The sequence below is a fragment of the Manacus candei genome, unplaced genomic scaffold, assembly GCF_025592945.1.
Source record: "Manacus candei isolate 608988 ecotype Guabito, Panama unplaced genomic scaffold, ASM2559294v1 h1tg000153l, whole genome shotgun sequence".
Taxonomy (NCBI): domain Eukaryota; kingdom Metazoa; phylum Chordata; class Aves; order Passeriformes; family Pipridae; genus Manacus; species Manacus candei.
In genome coordinates, this window is record NW_026138201.1 from 167,218 (window position 1) to 178,515 (window position 11,298).

Sequence of the window (11,298 nt, forward strand, 5' to 3'; positions counted from 1 at the left end):
CTTGTTTGGCACTTGGAGCACCGCTTTTAGAACCCAATTACAGCCCATTAGAGAGCTCCCTGTCTAGCAGGGACAGGGACCCCTGGGATACTCTCAGCAATGCCTGAATCCATGGCAGGGACCTTGCTTTGAGCTCCCCAGGGCCAGGCACCCCGAGGATCTCCCCGAATAATCCTTTCGGTGCGCGCTGGAGTCCTCGGGGTGCCCCAACCCGGGGGGCACCAACAGCACTGTCCCTCCAGGGGGCCAATTTGGTCCTAAACTGCAGGGGGATCTTGCCTGTGTCCCAGACTGGTCCGGAGATCTGAGGCCCTTCCCGAGAAAATCTCGGTGCCGGCGTGAAGGGCCAGAGATCCCTTGGAGCCACGGGAGAGCAGGCACAGAGTCCCTCCTGGGGGGCAATTTGCCTGCCTGAAAACAGCTCTTCAAAGGAGCCTCTAAGACTCAGCTGGTGACTTTTAGAAGCCAGGCATTCCTTGCTTACAACACCCTGCCATGATCCCAGCCCCACGGGGGTCCTGGCAATCCGCTCCCAAAGGGCACACGGAGGTGTCTCCACTGCAGCTGATGGGAGGGGTCAGCATTACAGGAGGGCTCATTTTCCTTCCCTGCATTCCTGTTCCACATTCAGGACATTTCCCAACACTTATCACCATACACAACTACCCTTAGAAGGTTTCCAAGGGGCTTCACCGAGGGCCTTCCCAGGTCTGCTCTGTCTGGAGCCCTCCAAGTCCTCAGTGCCTGCCTGAGGAACCTCACCACAACTCACCTGCTTACACAGCAACTTGGTGCTGCTTGCCTGCTGCCTCACTTCCCTTCTTCCTTCTTTCTTCACCTCCCTTGCTTGGTCCCTTTCAATCCCTGGGCTCAGCTCTGTGCACTTTCCAGGCTCCATCCCACTGCAAAAAGGATTAGCCCTTGTTACATCTCAACACTCAGAGAGCATTCCCCCTTTTTTCTTAACACTGGGCCATCAGGCCAGGGTCTCATTATTTAAAGCACAGTTTGACTCCTCAGTGACAACAACAGCTACAGCCCTGAATCCTAACACAGGCTGAGACACAAACACGGATGGGAACTCTTAAGGATCCACTTTGTCCTGCTCACCAATCAAAAGGAGCTTTCTGAACTCAAGAATAACAGACCCCAGGTCCTTTTTCTGCAACTTTACCTGCTATAAATGTGACCCACAAGACCTGCAAAGGCCCTTCCCACTTCACCTGCAGGGCTGGCAGTGCCACCACTGGACACGGCCCCAGTGGCTGGGCAGGAACAGAGGGGCTGGGGCGTCCAATCCATCGGCCCAGGCGGCACCAGGAGTTCCTGCAGTTCCTGAGGGGAGAGCCTCAAGCCAACAAAGGATTAGGAAGAATATTTTAAACTTTAATGTGTCTATCTCCTGGAATATGGGGACTTTGATAAGTCCTACTGGTGCAACAAGGACACACTCAAGGCTATCTATTAAAAGGATCTACCAGCACTCAAAAGCTATCACTGTCCTTCTGTCAGGGGGAACGCAGCAAACTCTCTTTGCCAGGAGCCTCCAGGAGGACTTCCAGCTTTTGGGGCTCCCTTTTAACCATTTTTCCCATAACTGGAGCTGGGACTATCACCTGCCCTACAGGGGGAACAGCCCACAAAGTTCACCATCAGGGATGCCATTAACTGAAAGTCCCTTCTCAGGGGGGTCACTGCACACCTTGGCCTTTGTTTGCCCTCCCCACCAAAGATGCTTCCAACAGTTCTGACACATCTGGCAGACCCAGAGCTCTCCTCAGGGAATGCTTCAGCTGCTTAAAGGTTGCCCTTGCACCATCTATTCAAAAAGTCGCCATAACAGTCTTACCACACATCCCGAGGGAGCAATGCAGAGTCCAGCCCGTCCCACCATTCCCAGCAAGGCAGTTCATGGGCTGTCTGGGGCTCAGGGAGGAGTCACGGGGCTTCTCTTCTTCCTGCCTGCTTGCCCCATTTTCTCCTGCAAAAGCAAAGCTTTCTTGGCTTTCCTTGCTCAAGGAGATGCAAAGGCCATCTTTTAAATCCAATACTGGAAACTCCTCCAGGTTGTCATTCAAGGTGCTTCTCTCGGGTCCTGCACTAATCAATCATCTTGTCCACTGGTTTTCTTGGCAGGTTCTTGCATTCACGTCCTACAAGCAAACCAGGAGGAGCCAATTTAGCTGTTCCTGCAACCAATCCAGTCTGGCATTCTGATTTTAAAGGATACTGGGTTGGCCTTACCCATAGAGATCCCACATCAGGGGTAATACCTACAGGTTCTGCCCTCTTCCACTCTCCTGCAGTTCCACTGGCCCACACCACAGGAACAACTGCAGCTGCCACTTCAGTCAGGGCCTTGCTGCTGACAGGAGTTATTCCCTGCACAACAAGAGCTGCTGCTTGGACACATTTAGTTTCAGCAATTACAGTGTCAAGAGCCCCAGTTTTCAATTCCATTTCTGCCTCAACTTTTCCAGCCCATCACTTCCTAGCAGAGGTTTGGGTGAGTTTGGCAAAAACACAAACTGAGGAATTCCCCAATGTTTTCCCAGTTTGACCCCTGTCACACCAATCACCTTAACACTGCCAGTCCATAATTCTCATTCTGCTGTGTTCAGGACTGAGGAAATTGTACTTGTGTCTGACCAGGACACGTGCAAACCAAATGCTGGGGACTGGAACACACACCTGGCACTCCTGCAGCTCTCACAGTCACATTCCAGAGAAAACAGCCAATTGCACCCTCACTGCTCATTTCTTAATCCCAATCCCACACTTGTTTGGCACTTGGAGCACCACTTTTAGAACCCAATTACAGCCCATTAGAGAGCTCCCTGTCTAGCAGGGACAGGGACCCCTGGGATACTCTCAGCAATGCCTGAATCCATGGCAGGGACCTTGCTTTGAGCTCCCCAGGGCCGGGCACCCCGAGGATCTCCCCGAATAATCCTTTCGGTGCGCGCTGGAGTCCTCGGGGTGCCCCAACCCGGGGGGCACCAACAGCACTGTCCCTCCAGGGGGCCAATTTGGTCCCAAAATGCAGGGGGATCTTGCCTGTGTCCCAGACTGGTCCGGGGATCTGAGGCCCTTCCCGAGAAAATCTCGGTGCCGGCGTGAAGGGCCAGAGATCCCTTGGAGCCACGGGAGAGCAGGCACAGAGTCCCTCCTGGGGGGCAATTTGCCTGCCTGAAAACAGCTCTTCAAAGGAGCCTCTAAGACTCAGCTGGTGACTTTTAGAAGCCAGGCATTCCTATACACTGTGAGATATTTTAAGGCTTATCTGACTGAAAAGCATAAAGCTTTTATCATGGACACCTGACCTCCCACAGACAGCTCCTTTCCCCTTTCAGTACAAAATTATTTTCATGGAATCACTCAATAGGAAGTGCCCAGGAACCCCAGACTGTGCTTTCCAGAACAGAAAATAAACAGAAGAACGGAGTTTTGCACAAGTGTAACATACTCCAGAACAGACCTGACTTTAGTTTTACCCTTTGTGTTCAAATATTCCATAGAAAAGCTCCAGCAGGAGAGCTGGTACATTCCCAAGAGTATCCTGGAAGTCCCTTTCACGAGGGCTGGAGGAAAATCGCAGTTGTATGAGTCCCTTGTGCCTGCAGATGCCTGGGGATCCTCTCCATCCACCTCGTGCTCTCCCAACAGCAGAAAGGGTGCTGAGACAGGAGGAAGGAAACCTTTAGCATAAAGCTGGGGAGGAATATAAAGCTTCCTTTCCTGGGGAGCTTTGCGAAGTCTGCAACGAGAAAGGGAAAATTTGCATCTCCTTTGGTACACGTGTCAACAGAGACTGAGACTTTTTGCCTTTTTCAGACAACCGTGCCCCTTTTGGCTCCCTGGCAGCTCCAATGGCACCAGAACCCCCCTTCCTGCACACCCACGGCTGTCACACACAGGCACCCACACACTTTTGCACCAGCCCACACGTGGCCAACATCTTCCCACCCTAGACATCCCAAGGTCAGTAGTTTTGCTAGAGAGCACAGCAACCCCCCTGTCCTCACAAACTGCCTCCCTGCAAAAAAGGAATCGTTTTCCTGGACATTTCTCCCACAGTCAATGTCTTTTCAAACTGCTGTCGTGCCACCAAACCTGCTCAGGGTCCCTCCCGGCTTCTGCCTGTCCTTGCATTTAAAGGCATAGGCACATTCTATCTTCCAACAGCAAACCCAGCTCCTCACGGGCAGTAGAAGCCCTGCTCTTACCTGGACAGACTGCCGGGCTCGGCACAGCTGTGGCTCATGGAGCAGCTTCCCAAGGCCGTTCTCTCTCCCAGCAGGAAGCACAACTCGCCTCCACACCAGGGGAAACCACGAGCGAGGCTGCAAATGGACACAGAACGAGCAAAAAGCATTAACGCAGCACCAAAAAACCAAGTTAAAGCAGTCTTTGCCTCATAACCCTGCACGGGGAAAGGGTTTGGGATCCCAAAGCAAACCCTCAGACACCCAGAGAGCACAGGACCCACAGCCATGCCACGGCTCCCCCCGGGGGCACCCGGCAGGTAAGGGGCTTACCCGGGCCCCGCCGCCCAGCACAAGGCGCCCCTAAACGCCCCCGGCTGCCCCGGTGCACAAACCCAGCGGCCAAGGCGCTCTCCCCTCCGCAGCCCGGGCAGCAGCGGGGCCACACCCTCAGCCCCCACACACAACCGCCCCCACCTGCCCCGCCGGCCCTTTATACCGCGGGCCGGCAGCGCTGCCCAATCAGCACTCGAGCGCCTCCGCCCAATCCCAGCCCGCCTGGCCCTGCGGCCCCGCCCCGCCCGCTCAGCCCGGCCCCGGCCCTCGGCGCGGCCCCGCCCCCCGTTCCCTCCGCGCGGCTCCCGCCGCAGCCCCGGCGGGCTGAAAGCCCAGAGCCAACGGGAACTCCAGCCAGCTGCAGGCAGATGTTACTCTGTCCCAGTTTGCCAGGGGTGGGCACGAAGGGGCCCTTCCCCGTTCGGAAGTGGAAGTTGTCCCCTGTGCACAGCCCGCTCTGATCCTCGGCCTCGTGGGAGCCAATTCCCTTGTCCCAGCCCACTTCCTGCAGAGAAGAAAGGGAAAGATTGCACAGAAGGGAGACATTCTTCCCTGGGAGGGTGGGGAGGTGGCCTGGCACAGAGAAGTTGTGGCTGCCCCATCCCTGCAAGTGGCCAAGGCCAGGCTGGAGGTCTATTAGAAGGTGTCCCTGCCTGTGGCAGGGGGTGGAAGGAGATGATCCCTGAGATCCTTTCCAACCCAAACCACTCCAGGATCCCAGGATGATTCCATGCTCTCTCTCTGCATTTCTTTGGCATCATTTCCTCTCAAAAACAACATCTGCGATTTAGTTGATTGCTAAAGCCATCATTTTAAAATCATCTCAGGAATCCAAAGGGACTGGAAAACACTTCATTAAAACTGACTTATTAGGAAATGGTTTGAACCAAGAGAATTAAAATCAGGACAAGAGCCTTCAAAAAATTAAAATCAGGACAAGAGCCTTAAAAAAATTAAAATCAGGACAAGAGCCCAAGAGAATTAAAATCAGGAGAAATTCACGTTATTCCCCCCACACACACCCCGGGACAGACGGGAGACCGCGAGTCCCGCCCTGCCGCCGGAACCGGCCCTTAACTCGAGCAGGGCGCGCTGCACCGGCACGAGAGCCACTGCGCATGCGTCGCCGGTCCCTCTCCTGCCTGCCCTTACTTACCACGTGATCGCCGGCGTCTTGCCAACGACTGCGCATGCGCCCCCCCCACCCCACCCCCCCACCCCGCCGCCCGACCGCCCGGCTTCGCTTTCTTACTGCGGCTCCCCCTCCACTTTTCCGGCTCCCTGGGGTTCCCTCACCCACATTTCGGGGTCCCCTTCTCACATTTTAGGGGTGATGACCCCGCAATTTACGGTTCGGGGGGGGGGAGGAGAGGAAACGGGGGGCCCAAGAAGGGGTTTCTTTTTTTTTTTTCTCTCTTTTATTTCATTTTCATTTTATTTCCTTTTTAGTTTTTTTGCCTTTTTTTTTAAATTTTCTTTTTTATATTTCCTTCTTTACTTCGTTTATTTTTTATTCTCTTTATTTTTCATTTTCTCTCCCAGTGCTCCCCAGTAACACCCAGTGCTCCCCAACAACCCTCAGTAACACCCAGTGCTCCCCAGTACACCCCAGTAACACCCAGTGCTCCTCAACAACACCCAGTAACACCCAGTGCTCCCCAAAAATTGACCCAAAACCGACCCAAATCACCCCAAAAGCTGACCCAAAACTGACCCCAAAACCTGACCCCAATCATCCCAAAAGCTGACCCAAAACTGACCCCAATCATCCCAAAAGCTGACCCAAAACTGACCCCAATCATCCCAAAAGCTGACCCAAATCACCCCAAACAATGACCCCAAACTGACCCCAAAAACTGACCCAAATCATCCCCAAAACTGACCCAAAACTCTGCATTTCTTTGGCATCATTTCCTCTCAAAAACAACATCTGCGATTTAGTTGATTGCTAAAGCCATCATTTTAAAATCATCTCAGGAATCCAAAGGGACTGGAAAACACACAGAAATCATTCCTGCACCCACCAAAGCATTAGGAATTGGAACCCGATTCCCTCATCTCTCTCCTTGTTCTTCTTGGCTGGAAAACCTGATGATCCCCACTGGCTGTTTTTAGGCTGCTTTTCTTCCACAGCTCCTTTCCTCCCGGCTGAAACCTCCTGGCATCTTCAGGCCTTATCTGGAGGGAAGCCCCTCTGAAGTATTTCCTCTCGTGGCAATTCTGTGGGATGAAGAAGTAAACAAAGCACATCAAGAGCTCCTTCTACCCCCTTCCCTCGCAAACACCCTCCCAGCTTGTCCTTGGCAGCTCCATCCCCCCGGCAGCCGCACCCGACGCTTCGGCTCCGCTGGGAAAGGGACAGCAAGTGCAGAAGCAAGTTCAGGTCTGGGCAGGGGCTCCCTGGGGAACGGCACTTCAGTGCTTTAGTCCGTGGCCTTTCCTGCTGCCCTCCCTCCTGGAGGCAGAGGATGACCCGTCCCTTGTTTCTCCCACGCTGGCAGACCCAGGTCCTGCTCCTTTGGCCCCACTTTTCTTGGCAGACCCGGCATCATTTCCCAGGGTCCCCAGGAAACTTCTGCACTTGACCCACTGCTAAGTGCAGAGCACAGGGCGAGGGAAGGACAAATTTCTCGGCACCCACCCCCTGGAATTTCCCTCCTCCGCAGCACGCTCCCGTTCCCGCTGTCTCTGGAGGTGCCCGCACGAGTCCTCCTTCTCCCAGCACCTCAGAGAATGTCCTTTTCACCCAGGTCCTGCTTACCGTCGTCCAACAAAACACGCTGACAACATTTTTCACGATGCCAGTGGAGAGCTATCAGAGCACACTGCACAGGGAAGCTGAGCCTGCCCCATCCCTGCAAGTGTTCCAGGCCAGGCTGGACGGGACTCGCAGCAACCGGGGACAGTGGAAGGTGTCCCTGCCCACGCAAGACAGGCTGGCCTTTGAAGGTCCCCTTCAAACCAAATCGCTCTGGCATTCCCCTCCAAAATCACTCCCAAAGAGACACAGCAACCAAAGCAGAGGGACTGCACTCCCAGCTTTTCTTACCTGCAGGCACACACAGCACAGCACGCTGGACATAAAAGCCACAGGGTTAGTCCTGCCAGAGGCGTCCGGCACACCCACGGCGACCGAAGGGAAAGAGGCAGCCTGGGAACACGGAGTAAAAGACACCTTAATTAGGACTACACTGAGCCATAGCCAGGTCATTCCCACAGACAGCTTCACCGTCCAGTCGTCCAAAAAGCACTCACCGAGGCCTCAGGTAGGATGGTTCCTGACGCTGACCAGGTGAATACCTCCCTGGAAGCCCGCTCTGCTCCTGCCAGGCACTGGGGCTCACCCAGAGGGGCTTTGCCAAGCATCCAAGGGAAATTAAAATTACAGCCTGGGCAAAGGCGCTTCCCCAGGACCGCTCCTGGCCAAGGCCACCAGTCCGTGCAAGTCAGACCACTGACCACCCAGGGCTGGGGATTTTCAGGGGCACGCTTCCAGCTTTTATTCTCCAGAAACTCCAGTTCTTCCTGGCACCGCTTGCCAGAAAGTCTTCCCCTGTTGGAAGAGGTCACTTAGTCTTTCGAGGGGCCAGATTGCCAAAGCCCGGCCAGTCCGTTCCCACGAGGAAAGGTAGCTTTGTCTTGTACAAGATACTGGGGGGGAGACACAAAAGTTTAATTTAAAAGAACTGCCTAGAATAGAAAGCAATTCAAACATAAGTCAGACAAGACTCGTGCAAAACTGAATTACATTGGACTTCAAAGGAGAATTCTTTCCCTCTGCACCCCAGAGAACCCCAATTTTCACCCAGGTCCCGCTTACCATTGTCACACAAAACGTGCTGACAAAATTTTTCAGGATGCCAGTGGAGAGATATCAGAGCACACTGCACAGGGAAGCTGAGCCTGCCCCATCCCTGCAAGTGTTCCAGGCCAGGCTGGACGGGACTCGCAGCAACCGGGGACAGTGGAAGGTGTCCCTGCCCACGCAAGACAGGCTGGCCTTTGAAGGTCCCCTTCAAACCAAATCGCTCTGGCATTCCCCTCCAAAATCACTCCCAAAGAGACACAGCAACCAAAGCAGAGGGACTGCACTCCCAGCTTTTCTTACCTGCAGGCACACACAGCACAGCACGCTGGACATAAAAGCCACAGGGTTAGTCCTGCCAGAGGCGTCCGGCACACCCACGGCGACCGAAGGGAAAGAGGCAGCCTGGGAACACGGAGTAAAAGACACCTTAATTAGGACTACACTGAGCCATAGCCAGGTCATTCCCACAGACAGCTTCACCGTCCAGTCGTCCAAAAAGCACTCACCGAGGCCTCAGGTAGGATGGTTCCTGACGCTGACCAGGTGAATACCTCCCTGGAAGCCCGCTCTGCTCCTGCCAGGCACTGGGGCTCACCCAGAGGGGCTTTGCCAAGCATCCAAGGGAAATTAAAATTACAGCCTGGGCAAAGGCGCTTCCCGCAGGACCGCTCCTGGCCAAGGCCACCGGTCCGTGCAAGTCAGACCACTGACCACCCAGGGCTGGGGATTTTCAGGGGCACGCTTCCAGCTTTTATTCTCCAGAAACTCCAGTTCTTCCTGGCACCGCTTGCCAGAAAGTCTTCCCCTGTTGGAAGAGGTCACTTAGTCTTTCGAGGGGCCAGATTGCCAAAGCCCGGCCAGTCCGTTCCCACGAGGAAAGGTAGCTTTGTCTTGTACAAGATACTGGGGGGGAGACACAAAAGTTTAATCTAAAAGAACTGCCTAGAATAGAAAGCAATTCAAACATAAGTCAGACAAGACTCGTGCAAAACTGAATTACATTGGACTTCAAAGGAGAATTCTTTCCCTCTGCACCTCAGAGAACCCCAATTTTCACCCAGGTCCCGCTTACCATTGTCACACAAAACGTGCTGACAAAATTTTTCAGGATGCCAGTGGAGAGATATCAGAGCACACTGCACAGGGAAGCTGAGCCTGCCCCATCCCTGCAAGTGTTCCAGGCCAGGCTGGACGGGACTCGCAGCAACCGGGGACAGTGGAAGGTGTCCCTGCCCACGGAAGACAGGCTGGCCTTTGAAGGTCCCCTTCAAACCAAATCGCTCTGGCATTCCCCTCCAAAATCACTCCCAAAGAGACACAGCAACCAAAGCAGAGGGACTGCACTCCCAGCTTTTCTTACCTGCAGGCACACACAGCACAGCACGCTGGACATAAAAGCCACAGGGTTAGTCCTGCCAGAGGCGTCCGGCACACCCACGGCGACCGAAGGGAAAGAGGCAGCCTGGGAACACGGAGTAAAAGACACCTTAATTAGGACTACACTGAGCCATAGCCAGGTCATTCCCACAGACAGCTTCACCGTCCAGTCACACAAAAAGCACTGACCTCCCAGGGCCTCAGTTAGGATGGCTCCTGACGCTGACACCTCCGTTTGCCCCGGGGGGTCAAGAATAACATGCCTGGGAAGAAGTCACCCCCAACAACAAAAAGGGAAAATTAGTGAAGCACGGGGTCCTCTTCTGACTAGATTGCCACCAGCATTCCAGAGCAGATGACACGACTGTTCTGTTACAGACGAGAAAAGCCTGTTCTCCCAAACAAACAGCGAGGAGATTTATGGGCACGCCTGAAAATTTCCTGTGAGGAACTTTTTGTAACTAAGGAGCAGGTGCTGTCTTGAGTTGAAGGCATCAATTTGACAGACACTTAGGACAGCAAACTCTTCAGCAGAGCAATTAACTGCAGCCTATTTGAACAGCAGGGGAGAGAAAACGACAGTCGAAGGGAAGACAAGAAAAGCAGAACTGGAATCAGCAGACTTTTCTTCCATCTCTCCCGAGGAAGTCTAGTTTGTCTGTTCTAATAATTCTATGCCCTTTTCTACATGAAACTTAGAGCAAGGCTGAAAAAACAACTAGAAAACACGGAGAGAAGCTTTTTAGAATTTCACGTGATTTTCCCAAACCGATGCCAGAAAAGCAGAACTCGGTAGAATGTACTCACCTCGAGGCCTTTGTTCTTTTCTTCCATAAGCTTCGTCACCTGATTGAAAAAGCAGAGTAGACTCGGTATTTAGGCTCCCAACAGGAAAACTTCCCCTTCATTTCCTAAAAGAAACTACATTAATCTGCACAGCTGCAGGCGCGTCTCCAGCTGTTAAAGCCTTTCAGCTTTTCGGAGGGTGAGAATGCTCTGCTAAGGAAGGCTGAAAACTGCTCGGAGCCTGCACAGGTCCAAGAGCCCCTTGATTTTGTCTGTGTTCCAGTCCCGGGCTAAAGAAAGGGCAGAAGAAGCGCAGTTGTTCCTTGCCTCTTCCCTAAGAGGTTCGGCCAGGTGCTGGGCCAGCCCGGGCACTCCGGGGGAAGGCCGGCAGTGCCCAAGCAGCGCCGCTTTGCCAGGGGCGTCGCTTGCAAGAGCGCCGCCGAGCGCCGGGCCCTGCCTCACAGTCGCCGCCTGGCGGACACGGCCGGGAGCGGTACTGCAGCCGCGCGCCTCCCCCCCCCCCCTCCCCTCCTTGGCGAGACCCGCGGCGCCTTTGGACGCGCCCAGCTTACCCCGGGGTCGATCTCCGTCGAATCTGCCGCCGTGGGTCGCTTCCGGGGGGGGAAGGCGGCGGCGCAGCCCCGATAGCATCTCCAGGGCACGGCGGGAGCGAGCGGGGCAGAAGCGGGGGCAGAAGCGGGGGCAGGGGCGGGAGCGGAGCGGGGCGAGAGAGCGGGGCGAGAGGGCGGCGCGACGTGCGCGCCATGCGGTCCTCGCGCGCCGCGG

The 11,298-nt window shown here is 54.5% G+C and overlaps 2 protein-coding genes across 5 annotated transcripts in view; both read right to left on the reverse strand.

The window, feature by feature from the left end:
* Nucleotides 1–11,298, reverse strand: part of LOC127463292 (uncharacterized) — a 99,887-nt gene that overhangs the window by 77,722 nt on the left and 10,867 nt on the right. Inside the window, exons 3-5 of the mRNA XM_051772568.1 lie at nucleotides 1,850–2,153; nucleotides 1,224–1,335; nucleotides 773–902 (exon numbers count right to left, since the gene is read on the reverse strand). Of these exons, the coding sequence (XP_051628528.1) occupies nucleotides 773–902; nucleotides 1,224–1,335; nucleotides 1,850–1,913 (306 nt within the window). The 5' untranslated portion in view covers nucleotides 1,914–2,153. The remainder of the gene's footprint in view (nucleotides 1–772; nucleotides 903–1,223; nucleotides 1,336–1,849; nucleotides 2,154–11,298) is intronic.
* Nucleotides 1–11,298, reverse strand: part of LOC127463293 (translation initiation factor IF-2-like) — a 107,660-nt gene that overhangs the window by 65,335 nt on the left and 31,027 nt on the right. For 2 of the 4 annotated variants that reach the window (XR_007900756.1, XR_007900755.1), the window contains 4 exons: nucleotides 9,710–9,811; nucleotides 8,856–9,252; nucleotides 8,650–8,751; nucleotides 7,797–8,192 (listed from right to left, as the gene is read on the reverse strand). The exons of the other annotated variants lie outside the window; for them this stretch is intronic. The gene's annotated coding sequence lies outside the window, so the exon portion shown is untranslated. The remainder of the gene's footprint in view (nucleotides 1–7,796; nucleotides 8,193–8,649; nucleotides 8,752–8,855; nucleotides 9,253–9,709; nucleotides 9,812–11,298) is intronic. 4 annotated transcript variants of the gene reach the window in all.